The sequence below is a fragment of the Orycteropus afer genome, unplaced genomic scaffold, assembly GCF_000298275.1.
Source record: "Orycteropus afer afer isolate SDZICR_OR568_19922 unplaced genomic scaffold, OryAfe1.0 scaffold00062, whole genome shotgun sequence".
In the NCBI taxonomy this organism is placed as follows: Eukaryota; Metazoa; Chordata; class Mammalia; order Tubulidentata; family Orycteropodidae; genus Orycteropus; species Orycteropus afer.
Window position 1 is genome coordinate 9,042,574 of NW_006921649.1, and position 13,807 is coordinate 9,056,380.

Here is a 13,807-nt window from a genome sequence, read left to right on the forward strand (position 1 = left end):
TTTTTTGGTATTTTCACGCAAATTCTCCTGCTAGTTGGGGTTTAGTCCACTTTTGTATCCTTCCCTTCAAGGCTCAGGGGTCCAAGATTATTTTCTATGTCTGTGTTAATTGGTTTCCCTTTTCTTTGTTGAAGAGCGTCTGTGCAGTCCTTCTGCCTAGTCCTCCATCTTCGGAACTGCCGTTTATTCTGAAGTCTTATTGTTAAGTCTTTCATATTTAGATCTAAGATTCATCTTGACTAGAGTGAAGTAAAAGGTAGATTTATTTTCCCAAGCAGATTTCTGATTACTCCAGCACCATGTGTTGAAAAGACCATTACTTCTCCTGCTGAATTATAGTAGCACCTTTGACATAAAATGGTCATATATATGTTGGTCTGTTTCTGGACTTTCTATTCCGTTATATTGGTCTATTTGTCCATCCTTCATCAATGTCACACTTCCTTAATTACTGTCACTTTATAGTAAGTTCAGGGAGCCCTGATGGCACAACGATTAAGGTACTCCGTGCTAACCAAAGATTGGCAGTTCCAATTCCACTTATGAGTGCTCTTCAAATTTGTTGTTTTCCTTTAAATTTGACTTGGCTCTGCTAAGTCCTTTGCATTTCCATATAAATTTTAAAATCTGCTTACCAATTTCTACACGTTTACTTTAAAACACATTGAAAAAAAAAAAGTTGCCATCAAATTGGCTCTGACTCGTGGTGACCCCAGATATGTCAGAGTAGAACTGTGTTTCATAGAGTTTTCTGTGGTTGATTTTTGAGATGTCAATTCCCATGCCTTTCTAGATGGACTCGAATTGCCAACCTTTCAGTTAGAAGTAGAGTATTTTCTTAACCATTTGTACTATCCAGGGATGCCCTGGATTTTGACTAGAAATGCATTAAATATATAGATGAATCTAGGGAGAATTGATATCTTAACAATTTGGAGTCTTCTAATTCATGAACATGGTATATCTCTGTATTTGTTTAGTTCTTTAATTACTCTCAGCAATACTTTGTGGTTTGCAGTGTAGAGTTCTTGTACACTTTTTATTAAGTTTATTCTTCGGTATTTTATATTTTTAATTCTATTCTAATTGATATTGTCTTTTAAATTTCACTTACCAGTTGATAAAAATCACAATTTTTTTTGTATGTTGACTTTGTAGCCAGCAAATTCATGTATTAAATGAATTCATTCAAGTCCACCTATTAAGTCAAATTATTTGTAGATTCTTTTGAATTTTCTATGTATACAATTCATGACATCTACTAATACTTCTTCTTTTTCAATCTTTTTAAAACCTTCTAATTATTTTTCTTGCCTGATTGCACTGATGAATAGAGGAGGAGAGATTGCACATCCAAGTCCTCAGCATCAAGGCAAGAGAAATATTGCCTAGAGTGATGGTTTAAATATAAAACCAAAAACTCATTGCCGTTTAGTCATTTCTGACCCATAGCAACCCTATAGGACAGAGTAGGACTTCCGTATAGGGTTTCCAAGGCTGTAATCTCTATGGAGCAGACTGCTACATCTTTCTCCCATGGAGGTGGGTTCAAACTGCTGACCTTTCAGCAGCTGAGCACTTAACCACTCTTTCACCAGGGCTTCTTTCTGAGCTTGCTAATTTATTATGAATAGGTCTTTAATTTTGACTGATGCCTTTTCTGTATCTATTGAAATGCTCATATTGTTTTTCTCCTTCATTCTTTAAATGTCAGGAATTAGTTGATTTTGAAATGTTAAACCAACCTTGCTTATAACTCTTACTTGGTTATATTATTTTGATGTATTGCTGAATTCTATTTGCTAAGTTTTTTCAGAATTTTTGCATCTATGCTCACAAAAGATATTAGCCTGTATTTCTCCTTTCTTGTGATGTCCTTGTGCAGTGTTTTGGTTACCTAGCACTGCTCCAACAGAAATATGCCACAAATGGGATCGATTTAACAAACAGGAGTTTATTCTCTTACAGTTTTGGAGGCTAGAAGTCCGAGTTCAAAGTGCCAGGGTCTAGGCCCTGGGTGAAAGCCCCTCAACCTTGTGCTTCAGCTCTGCCTCCTGCTCCCAGCCCACTGGAGCTAGAGGTGTTTCATCACTCAGACAGCTGCTGGCTGCTGAGGCTGAAAAACCCAAGATGGACAAATAAAAAGGCACAGTCCCAGTGTTACCAAACAATACAGCAGGCCACTAATTCAAGCCCAGCATAGTCCCAAGATCGGCAGGGCATGGCACGCTGCTGAACAACGACTTGGCTTCATGCAGGGTTCAAGCATGCCAAAAAGCTCGAGATCTTCCTCAACATTGTTTCTTATTACTGGAAGCAGTCCACATCCCTAAAGCAGCTACTCAGCTGCTCCAGTAGATTCCACCATGGAGTTAATTACCAGTCTCACCATGGGGAATAACTACATCCAGCTTCCCAGCCACTCAATCATGCCCACCCAAGTTGACATACAACCTTAACTACCACATGCAGTTTTTGTAACAAAGTTATCTTGGTCTCAAAAAGTGAGTTGAAGGTTATTCACTATTTTTTTTTTTTTTTTTTTTTTAGCTACTTTCCATTCAGGAGCAAGTTTCACATTGAGTCGATTCCGACTCATAGCGACCCCTCTTTGGGTTTTTTGTGCAAGAGTTTCTGTGAGGTTGGCATTTATTAACTGCTAAGTATTTGGTAGAATTTGTCAGTGAAGCCACATGGACCAAGAGTTTTCTTTCTTTCTTTCTTTTTTGAATTTTTCATTGTTCATATACACATTTTGTTTTGTGATTCTGGTTACATTTCCCACAGTATAACACCACTTCCTCCCTGTGGTTACCATTTCCCTGTGTCCTTCTTGCCTATGCATTCATGCCTCCCTATCTTTTACCCTGTGCAAATCCTGCCTTTCTGATCTCTCATGGTTGATTGTTCTAAGGAATGCATCTCCCTGGTGCAGGTGTTCAGCTTATAGACATGTTGTATTTGGTTGAGATCCATAGGAGTGAGATCAATTCCAGGCATGAAGAAGGGTGACTTGGGGACACAGGCTCTGGGGTTTCACCAGTCTCTGTCAGAACAGTAAGCCTAGTCTTTTTTATGATTTAGGGTTTTGTTCCACATTCTTCTCCCACACTCTATGCAGGATCTCCAATTTTGAGCCTTTTCTGAGTGGTTGGCATTGGTAGGCAGGCATCTAGTTCTTCTGGTCTCTGGATCATATAGGTTGAGATTCTTATGGTCCATTAGTCCTTTGGACTGTTTCCATACATCTTTGGTTTTCTTTACTATTATTTGCTCCAAATGAGGAGGCCAATAATTGTCACATAGATGGCCACTTGCAAGCTTTTAAGACCCCACTCACTACTCACCAAAGTGAGATGTAGAACAATAATTTTGTATACCATATTGTGCCAATTGAGCTCGATGGTCCCCTGTGACCATGGTACCCAGTCCACAGGCCCAGCAACCTACTCCCTCAAGGTGCTTATTTGTGGTGAAGAAGTTATCCTAACTGCTGAGAGTTTTCTTTACAGGAATGCTTTAAATCATGCATTAAACTTATTTCAGTTTTCAGATTTTCTATTTCCCTTGTGTTCTTTTTGGTAAACAGCAATTTTTCCATTTTATCTAAATATTAAATTTATTGGCATAAACATTTAAAATAATATCTTCTGGTTAATTTTAATGTATAAACTGACCATAGTGATACTCCCTTTTGAGTCCTGATATTGGTTATTGGTACTTTCTATTTTTCTTGACCCTGCTTGGAAGGAAGACTGGGCAATCTACTTCCATAGAGATACTGCCTCAGAAACCCAAGGAGGAGTCACCATGAGTCAGAACTGACCCCATGGCAGTGCGTTTGTTGGTTTTTGAGTCTTTTTAGAGGACCTCTGGTGGCATAGAGCCTAAGGCACTTGACTGCTAACCAGAAGGCTGGTGGTTCAAACCCACCAGCCACTCCTCGGAAGGAAAACTGGGCAATCTGCTTTCTTAGCGATACTGCCTTGGAAACCCAAGGAGGGGTCACTATGAGTCGGCACCAACTCAATGGCAGTGAGGTTTTTTTTTTTAAGTCTTTTTAGGGGCTTATCAATGATACGTCTTTTTGAAAAATCATCTTTTGCTTTCGTTGATGTCTCTGTGATATTTTTGTTTTCTTTTTCATTTTTGTCTACTTTTCTTTATTATTTCCTTTCTTCTATGCTCATTGGGTTCAATTTGCTGTCCTTTTAGTAATTTCCTGAGAAGAATGTACAGCTAATTGATTCTCTGTCTTTTCTATATGTAAGACTAAAAATTTGCCCCAAGTACATCTTTAGCTGTGTCTCACTAGTTTCTATATGTAATATTTCCATTATCATTCCTTTTGGTTTTTATAAAATTTGTGTCTTATTTCATGGGTGGAAGATCTTTTCTGCTACTATATATTAAATAAAAAATATTAAATAGTATTTTATTATGCTCTCTTTATTTCTGTTTCTCTTCAAGTCCTTTCCTTCACTTCCCCCTTTCCTCCCTCTTTCTTTCCCTCCCTCGCTCCCTCCCTTCCTTTCTTTTCTTTCTTCCCTTGAAGATCTCCTCATGGCATCTACTTCCCCCCATCTCTGCTTGCTTTCTTCTATACCTTTTTGTTCTTTTCTATCTCAGAGGTGATTGATTTAAGACATACCCTACACTTATATAGTTTCATTAACATAAAAAAGAAAGCTCTATTCTCAAATGAAATTATGTCCATAGGTGTAAGAGTTAGGATTTACAATACCTATTTTGGGGGACATAATTCATAACAATATCTTTCTTCAACACCGTAAAATGTTCAGTTGACCCCTACATTGTAAGATAAGGCTGTGCCCACACCTTTTCTTCCTTTGGCTCTTCTCTTCCTTTACCCCCAGCTTCTGACATTCATACCTTCACTTTTGAATTACCAAGAACTTCTTAGGTAAGGCTCTAAGTTAAAGCAACAGAGCTTCCTCTCTCATCCCCACTCTCTGCCCCTCAGCAGATTCAACAAGGGGAAAAATTCCTAAGCAGATGACCCCTAATGGAGGGCTCACCCCTACTGTGGGACAAAGGTTACTGGAGGTCTTTCTCCCATCCAAAGCAAACCCCAAAGTTACAGCTTCCTGTTCTCCTGGAGAACCTATGGGAAAGTCCCTGAGGACCCTATGGCCCTTGATGAGTTCCTAGTTGGCCAATTTGACTTCAACAACCTTGAGGGCTGGGTCTCAAGCTGAGATTGGCCAAGTGGCTGGCCCTACTCATCCTCAAGTACCTTCTTCTCCAGATCCCCTTCCTGGGAGCTGGGATTAAGATCCATGAGAAAAGGGTGTCGGAAAACCTGCGACCTTTCCATGACCGCATGGAGGAATGTTTCAAGAACCTGAAATCAAAGGTGGAGAAGGAGTATGGCATCAGAGAGATGGTATGGGGGTCCCTGCAACTGGGGGATGGGTGAAAGTGGAGAGGGTGGTGGGGACCAGAGCTGGAAGCACCCAGTGAAGGAGCCTACTTAGAAGAGAGGGCCTGAGTCAGCATTACCAGAGCTGCTCTAGGAAAGTCTTCCTATAAGCTTGGTCCCTCCTAAAATCACCCCCAAGTAAATACCAGTTATGTATCAAGCCTTTAGCACTCAAGGGAACAGCTAATAATAAAAAGTACATTGATGAAGCCCCTACTGTGTGCCAGGCTGGCCTAAGCACTTGACATCTATTAGGTCATTTAATCTTCACAGCAAGTCTGGGAGGGAGGAGTAATTTTTTTTTTCAATCCCTTGTATCTCTTCTGAAAGCCCAGAAGTGTTAAGTAACTTACCACAATTATGCAGCAAGTGAGTGTAGGTTAGAATTTGCACCTGGCTTGGTTGGCCTCCAAGCCAGTACTTTTAGTCACTAAGCTCCATGACCTAAAGAGGCCGTCGGCCTGGTCCTCATAGGAACACCTTCATTTATTCTCTTGCCCATAAAGTGGAATCAGAAAACATCAAGTCTATAAGGGGCCTTAGAGGCCATTTGGTCCAACTCTGTTATTTTAGAAGTGGGAAAGCTGAGGCCCACAGAGGGGGAGTAAGTTACTAGAAGAGCCTAGAGGAGAGCTCACATCCCATGTCTCTGGTCCAGGGTTTTCCATGAGATAGATTGCCTCTTCCAACAGCCTCCTCATGACACCCTTAGCCTCAGCCAGCCAAGAAGCTTCTGTCCCAACTCCCTGTTCCGCCTCAACACTCTGGCCCTGTCCAGGAAGGCAGCAGAAGGCTGAGGGCATAATAGGTCAGGTTCAGCTGAAGCAGCCAGTGGGCTGGTAACCACCTTGTCCTACCCACCTACAGCCCGACTTCGACGATAGGAGACTGGGCCGGCCCAGGTCGATGCTGCGCTCCTACCGGCAGATGTCCATCATCTCTCTGGCATCCATGAACTCCGATTGCAGCACCCCCAGCAAAACCACCTCTGAAAGGTCCGTCCTTGTCTGCCAGGCAGCCCCTGCACCCCTTCCTCCCTGAACTAACCCCAAGACAAGCCACTGAGCCACCTTTCCTCTCCTTCTACCTCAGTAGCCTCCTTTCTATGTTCTTCTTGGCCCTTCCTGTTTAAAGGCCTTTCCCGACCTAGTGCCTGATTAAAACCCTTGCCAACTACCCTATGAAGCTGCGGTGCCTAGTGCCATTTTTGGAGGGTACGTCTGAGTCTCAGGCAAAGTGGCTTTTTCTGAAGACCCAGCAGGGACTCACCCATATCCTCCAGACTCCTAGTCCAGTGACCTCTGTCAATAGACAGAGCTGTCAGCAAGCAGCTTCAGTCTGGAATCTTCTCCCTTCTTCCTAAGGACACCTACTCCCAATCAGGACAGGCCCTCCCATCCCAAAGCTCCTGTACCCACGCACCCACCTCTGTCTGGCGTCCTCCACCCCTGCCTCCAGAAAACCCTCTCCCCTCTCATCTTCCTGGAGCCCTCTAGCTCTACCTTCCCCACCTCAATTATAATAATAACCAAACCAAACCCACTGTCATTGAGTCAATTCCAACTCACAGTGACCCCATGTATGTCAGGGCACAGCTGTGCTCCACAGGGTTTCCTTGATCTGCTACGAGATGGAATTGACCTGATGGCAACCAAAAGTAGTAACAACAATCTTTATGGAAGTAGCTCACCAGGGCTTTCTTCTGCAGAGCCACTTGGTGGGTTCAGACCACCAGTCTTTAGGTTGGTAACCTATTGCAAACCACTTGCACTACTCAGAACCTTATTTTAATAACAGATACATGAATTGAGCACTCACTATATGCTGAAATAGGCTAAGTGTTCCTCAGACCTCCCTGTGAATACTTCCTTTTACTGAAAAGAAAATCATGGCTCTGAGAAGTGGACTGATTTGCCTGAAGCCATTCAGCTAAGTGGCAGTGTTGGGATTCGACTTCAGATTCATGTTTTCAACCACACTTTCTTTTTCATGCTTCACCTCCTTCAGTTTCATTTTACCTCTTTTTTTTTTTTTTTTTGGTAGCGGTGGCCTATTTCATTTTATCTAAAGTCATATTTACTGCTGTCATAATGATTTAGCAGCAATGACTTTGTTTGTTGTTGTTGTTATGTGCTGTCGAGTCGTCTCCAACTCATAGCAAACCCTCCTTGGGTTTCTGAGGCAGTATCACTACAGAAGTAGATTGCCCAAACTTCCTTCCAAGGAGTGGCTGGTGGGTTTGAACCACCAACCTTTGGATTAGCAGTCAAGTGCCTTAGGCACTACGCCACCATAGGGTCTTTTTTTTTTTTTTTTTTCATTATTGTGTAAATATGTATATAATAAAACATGCCATTTTTATATTCTTTACATGTCTGGTTCAGTGGCATTAACTTAGTTCTATCTTATATTTTGAATGTTTGCAAATTACACAACTGGCTCTCCTTGATGCCCATATTCTCTGGCAGGTGAACTCATCTATCTTCTAACTTTGTGTGATAGGCAGACTGAAGGTCTCCTTTGGCCCCCTGGGTTCCTGAAAGTCATTTCCACTCAAGCTTTAACTACAGTGTCTGTTGCTATCCTTCCTGCCCTGCAGCTTCAACCTGGAATTAGCACCACCCAAGACCCCAAAAACAGAGCAGGAGGAGCCCATCTCCCCAGGGAGCACACTGCCTGAGGTCAAGCTGCGGAGATCCAAGAAGAGGAGCAAGAGGAGCAGTGTGGTGTTCGCGGATGAGAAGGCAGCAGCGGAGTTGGAGCTGAAACGGGTGAGAGACAGAGGCAGGAGGCCTCTCCTGACATTGTTAGCAAATCTCTATGCATACCAGGTGAAGTACATGTGCCAGGCACAACAGACCTGATCTCCCGGAGCCTCACTTTCCCAGTGAAGATAGTATGACCAAGGAATCATCTAGTTTCAGGGAGGTGAAGTGGCTGGCTCATGCCCACACAGCCAACATGTGACCAAGCTGGGATTTAAGCCCAGGCAGTTGGATACCAAGGAGCCCTGGTGGTACAATGACTAAGCACTTAACTGTTAACCTAAAGGTTGGTGGTTCAAACCCACCCAACAGCTATGTGGGAGAAAGAGCTGGCAATCTGCTCCCAGAAAGATTACAAACTAGAAAACTCTATAGGGTAGTTCTAATCTGTCACATGTGGTCACTATGAGTCAAAAATTGACTTGATGGTACATAACAACAGTCGGACTCCAGAAGCTGTGTGTGTCCTTTCTACTATCACATGTGGCTTTGGGAAGCTTGGGAGAAACAGCTCATCTCACCTACTGGAACAGGTGAGGAGCCTAGGGTGTATCCCTAGCTCTCAGGCTCTGTCCTCAGCCATCAAACCACTGAACATCTCATCAGACTCCACCCAGCTCCTCCTGTGTCCCAGGAGCCCTGCTGGGGATGCAAAGGTGAAAACTGCACCACTCTGGTTTGAGAAGGAGTCCCTCGGTGGTGCAAGCAGTTAACATACTGAAAGACTAGAAGTTCAAGTCTTCCCAGAGGAGCGTTGGAGGATAGGCCTGGCAACCTGCTTCTGAAAAGGTCAACCATTGAAAACCGTGTAGAACACAGTTCTACTCTGACACACATGGGTTCACCGTGAGTCAAGATTGACTCTATGGCAACTGGTTTGGTTTAGTTTTGACTTTAAGAGGCTTTTGTCCAAGAGGGAGATTGCCTTGGAAACTAATAGTTATTAGTTATAAGAGACTTGGTGCCAGATAGCCCTTGGTCCAGTCCTAACTTTTCCCTGCAAGAGAGGTTTGTTGAAAATATTCCGGGAGCCTGGGAATGGGGGATGCAAAAACTCTGTCCTGGTGAGGGAGGGGTAAAAGATTAAAGGGCCAGGGGCCAGCGGAAATGCCTTCCTGTGGAGAAAGGGCCCCCTACAAACCTCCCAGTGGTCTTCAGAGGCTACTCTTGTCCCAGGGAGAGAAGGCTGGCAGTAAGTTTTATGTGTTTTATACTTCTAAGGGGTATCATTCATTCACCTTATAGTCTAAATAAATGCCCCCTTACCCCTGAAGTTGTATAGTATACAACCTATTCAACCACACATGGAAGCCTGACAAAGAGTGGTACAAAACAGAATAAATTAATTTGAAGCCATATCTACAGAAACCATCCCAAAACTCGCCCCTGATTCTTCAGGAACCAAAGCTGCCCCACGTGGAGCCTCTGTGTAATTGTGTGTGTGTATGTATTTGTGTACATGTGTTGTATTCACCAGCTTTCCAGGAAGCACGAGTTCATGAGTGACACCAACCTCTCAGAGCATGTGACCATCGCCCCCAGGGCATCTGTACTCTCTCAGATGAGTTTTGCCAGCCAATCCATGCCCACCATCCCAGGTATGTACCCTATAACCACCACCACTGAGGACTTGAGGAAGTGTGGGCTATTATCCTGGTGGGTACAGAATGACCAGAGACTCTATACACTCCACACAGTGGGCCAGGCATGCTGGGAGGAGAGGGTCTACTCACAGACTACTGTCCTCTGAGCCGCTGGATCCCCAGCCCTTCCTGCAGGTGAAGCCATCCTAGGAAGCTACTCCTGAATCTCAGGATTTACCAGAAATCCATTTGTCATAGCAGGTGGCCCTATGTTCTCAGTCAGCCAGGCCTCTCTGGTCCCAAAAGTCTGCCCCTGGCATGACATTAAGCCACGTGTCTCCTTTTGGGACCTGGAAGACTATTTCTGGGACTTAAAAATTGCCACCACAACTTACAGTCTCAGAGCATTTGAAGCATAGATGCTACCTCTTTACCCTAATCCTGCATTCATTACCTGATGAGGAGGTGAGCAGACATGGCTTACCATTCCTACATCACAGATAGTGAGCCTAAGCCCTTACAGGTGACATCATACACCCTAGAGTACTCCACAAGTCAAGCAGTGAGTAGTGTCTGCTTCTCTGAGCCAGGCTCTCTGTGCCAAGGGCTGGGGCCAAGACAAATAAGGAGACCCAGTACCATCCTCATGGGAGAGGGCAAGCTAGTCTCATTGGAAACAGCTGCCATTTCTGAGAGAATTCTTTCATTTGCCTCATACATTCCTATGGAGTAGATGAAGCTATTAGGCCCATTTTATGGATGAGAGGACAGAGGCACTGATCATACCAGTTCCCTGCTAATAAGTGGCAGAGGCTTGGATCAGAGTTGGGCACTGTGTCTAAGAGCTGTGCTCCTAACCACTGCCCAGCTCCAGCCTGCAGGATGAGCCCCTTACATGCTAGGCTGCTTGGACGACTCTGAAGCAAGTTCCTTCCCATCATCTCAGGAGGTCTGTGCTGTCATGTCATTCTGACCAATGTCAAAATGCAAAGTCAGAGAGGTAGCTAGTTCTTCAGGTCTGTCTGACTCCAAGCTGGGGTCATAACCACCAGAAGACATCTCTTGTGGGGATGTTCTCCCCACTGCCCCTGCCTTCGGTGAAAATGAGAAATCAAGGGGGTTGGTATTGGGAGAGGGAAAATGAAGATCAAACAATGTCTCCACCTAGGGACAAAAGCCCCTGTGTTCCTGAGGAAGTCATGGTCTGAGTGGCAAGAGTTCTCCCTTCTCATCCCCTGTGTTTCCAGCCCAGAAGCCATCAGACAAGGCTTTGGTCAGGGACCAAGAGGCAGGACCACTATTTGATGTTTGACAAAGTGCTCCCAAAGAGGACAGCTTGAACATCAGCCCCTCCCCCACCCCAGCATGATAGGAAATGACCTCCCGACCTTCTGCTTGGCCTATTCAAGGCCAGGGATGATATGTATTCCCTGGGACTTTGGCTGTGTCCCCAGGCCGTCACCCATCAACCTCCCCTAGGCCAGCCACGTGTCCCTGAAGCATCACCTTTCCCCCACCTTCTCATACCTGCCTCTGCTTTCCTTCCAGCCCTCACGCTCTCAGTGGCAGGTATACCTGAGTTGGATGAGGCCAACCGTTCCCCCCGTCTTAGCCAGACTTTCCTTCATCTCTCAGATGGGGACAAGAAGACACTTAAAAGGAAGAAAGTAAATCAGTTCTTCAGGACGATGGTGAGAAGCCAGATGGGTAGAAGGAAGAGGGATGTTGGGAGGAGGAAGGGAAGAAAACAACACAGAGAGAGGAGCAGGGAGGCATGGTCAGGTGGTCATCAGTGCTAGGACACTGTCCAGAGTGCAGTTCCCCTCTTCAGCACTAAGGGGCTCCTCTGAGCAGCACAATCTCCAGCTAGGATACAGGGATGTGCTAAAGGGCAGCCCAGCTAGATTTGCAGGGCCCCTGGGACCTCAGAGCAGGCAGCTGCATTTTGACTAACTGCTCTTTGGTGCTCCTGTCTGAGCCACAACAGCTGACTGATTGGTGTTGTTTAGTTACTGAAAATACCTTTTTTTGGAAGCACTTTCTTATTTAACTTATATTACAAAATCCTTCCAATTAAAAGTTAGTTTGCAGGCACTGCTTTTTCAAGGCCCATCTCCTATTGTTACTTTTCAGTCTTTGGTCAAGGTAAAGAAGGGACCCCTGCCATGTCTTAATCCTAAGGTAATATTAAACCAGGACTTTGCGTCTATATTAATAGTAAGTTTACTGCGTGCCTATAGTGAGTCAGGCACCATGCTATGTACTTTCCAAACATGATCCCATTTGGTCTTCCACTATCACTGTGAGGGTTGTTTAAGGCTCACAGAGGGCAAGTGACTGGCCTGAGTTCACCCAGCTAGTGAGTTCACGAAACAGCAAAGCTTGAGCTCTAACCACGGTGTAGGACTGCCTTTCTGGCCAAACTCAAGGTCATGGCAGTTCATGCTCATGACCTTTGGGCAGCAGTGAGTCTAGGGGCCCTTGTGATTGGGACTAGTGCTCATGAGAATCCCATCTTGGTGTATGTTTATCCTCTCCCACAAAGCTGGCCAGCAAATCGTCAGAAGAAGGCAAGCAGATACCCGACTTCCTGTCCACTGACTTGTGAGAGGGCTGCTGACCAGGGTGACACAAAGAAGCCAGGGAAAGCAGCTTCCAAAAGAGGAGAGATGCGGTGGACAATGAAGCCTCAAAGGGTGAGAAGACAGAGGGGCCAGTCTGAGTCCCAGAACTCTAATGGTAACAATCCCAGCATCACCTGGGCAGTGTCCCAGGTGGTGCAAGAGGAAACCCCACCCTGACTCTTGGACACACAAGGAACCAGCAAGAATACTTCTCCCAAAATGCTGTCCCTAACCCCTGGGCAATTCTTTTCACATCCCAGTTTCTTAGGTATAAGAAACTTCATTTTTATTTCATTTCCTAAGTCCCAGCACTTAATAGAAAAGAAAAGCCTTTAAAATATTCTTTTATTTTATTTTTGGTTAACATTTTGGTACTTTATGTTTTTTTAATACAACCAACCAGTCTTTTTTTCTAGCTGATCATCTCCAAAGTGTTGTTGTTTCTTACTGACAATAAAAATGGTTCTGTGACTTAAGAAGCCTCATTGCCTAATTCCATCAGCCTCCCATAGCTAAATCCACTAGGTCTGGGACTGGGAAGAAAGCAGAGACTGTGTGGAAGGCAGGCAGGCATGGGAGCTGCAGCAATGTTAAGGGGCCTGGGTCTAGCATAGGCCAATGTCAAATGCCCCCACCTTATCCCTGTTACATCCACAAATTTTCTCTGACTCTGGTTCCTTATGGGCCAATCTCTGGGGTACAGAGATGCTGGAACGTCTGTCTGGAATCATCCTCATGTGGTTTCCCCAGGCTGCAAGGGTGATAAAGGACTGAATAGTAGAGAATTTCATATTTCCTTTCTCCTTTTCTGGAAAGACATGGCAAAGCAGCCACCTAACCCTGGGCATTCTTCAGAAAGACTCCACCCAATGCTAAAAAGTTAGGAAAACAGAGGTCTGAGGTCCAATGTGACTGCTAACCAGAAGGCTGACAGTTCAAACCCACCAGCCACTCCTTAGAAGGAAAGTTGGTCAATCTACTTTTACTACTATTACTACCGCCTTGGAAACCCAAAGAGGGGTCACTATGACTCGGATCTGACTCATGGCAGTGCATTGCATTGCATTGAGGTCCAATGGTTACTCATGGTCCAGCCTTTCGATTCTGTCAACGGGTGAGAAGAGTGGTTTTTGCTGTGGGACTCCCTAGGCTTCTGATATGAGGCCCAAGAGAGGAGAGCGCTCCTCCAGGCAGCAGCAAGAGAGAATGAGAGCAGAATGCCAAATGTTGGGGCCTGCTGGAGCTGGGGAGCTGTGCATGGGCCTTGGCAGAAGGCTCTTTTGGAAAGAGAATTGAATTGATACTATGTGGAGGTTCGGGGCATCTTCAGCACTTTGCACATAAACGTCTGAGCACCTTTTGCTCTTGTCATATCTGTTGCCCTCTTCCTTT

The 13,807-nt window shown here is 44.7% G+C and overlaps 1 protein-coding gene across 1 annotated transcript in view; it reads left to right on the forward strand.

Moving 5' to 3' along the window:
• DOCK2 (dedicator of cytokinesis 2) overlaps positions 1-12,399 on the forward strand; it is a 669,066-nt gene extending 656,667 nt beyond the window's left edge. The window contains exons 47-52 of the mRNA XM_007939749.2: positions 5,270-5,407; positions 6,311-6,438; positions 8,043-8,214; positions 9,686-9,806; positions 11,340-11,482; positions 12,337-12,399. Of these exons, the coding sequence (XP_007937940.2) occupies positions 5,270-5,407; positions 6,311-6,438; positions 8,043-8,214; positions 9,686-9,806; positions 11,340-11,482; positions 12,337-12,399 (765 nt within the window). The remainder of the gene's footprint in view (positions 1-5,269; positions 5,408-6,310; positions 6,439-8,042; positions 8,215-9,685; positions 9,807-11,339; positions 11,483-12,336) is intronic.
• The last annotated feature ends 1,408 nt before the right edge of the window (positions 12,400-13,807 follow it).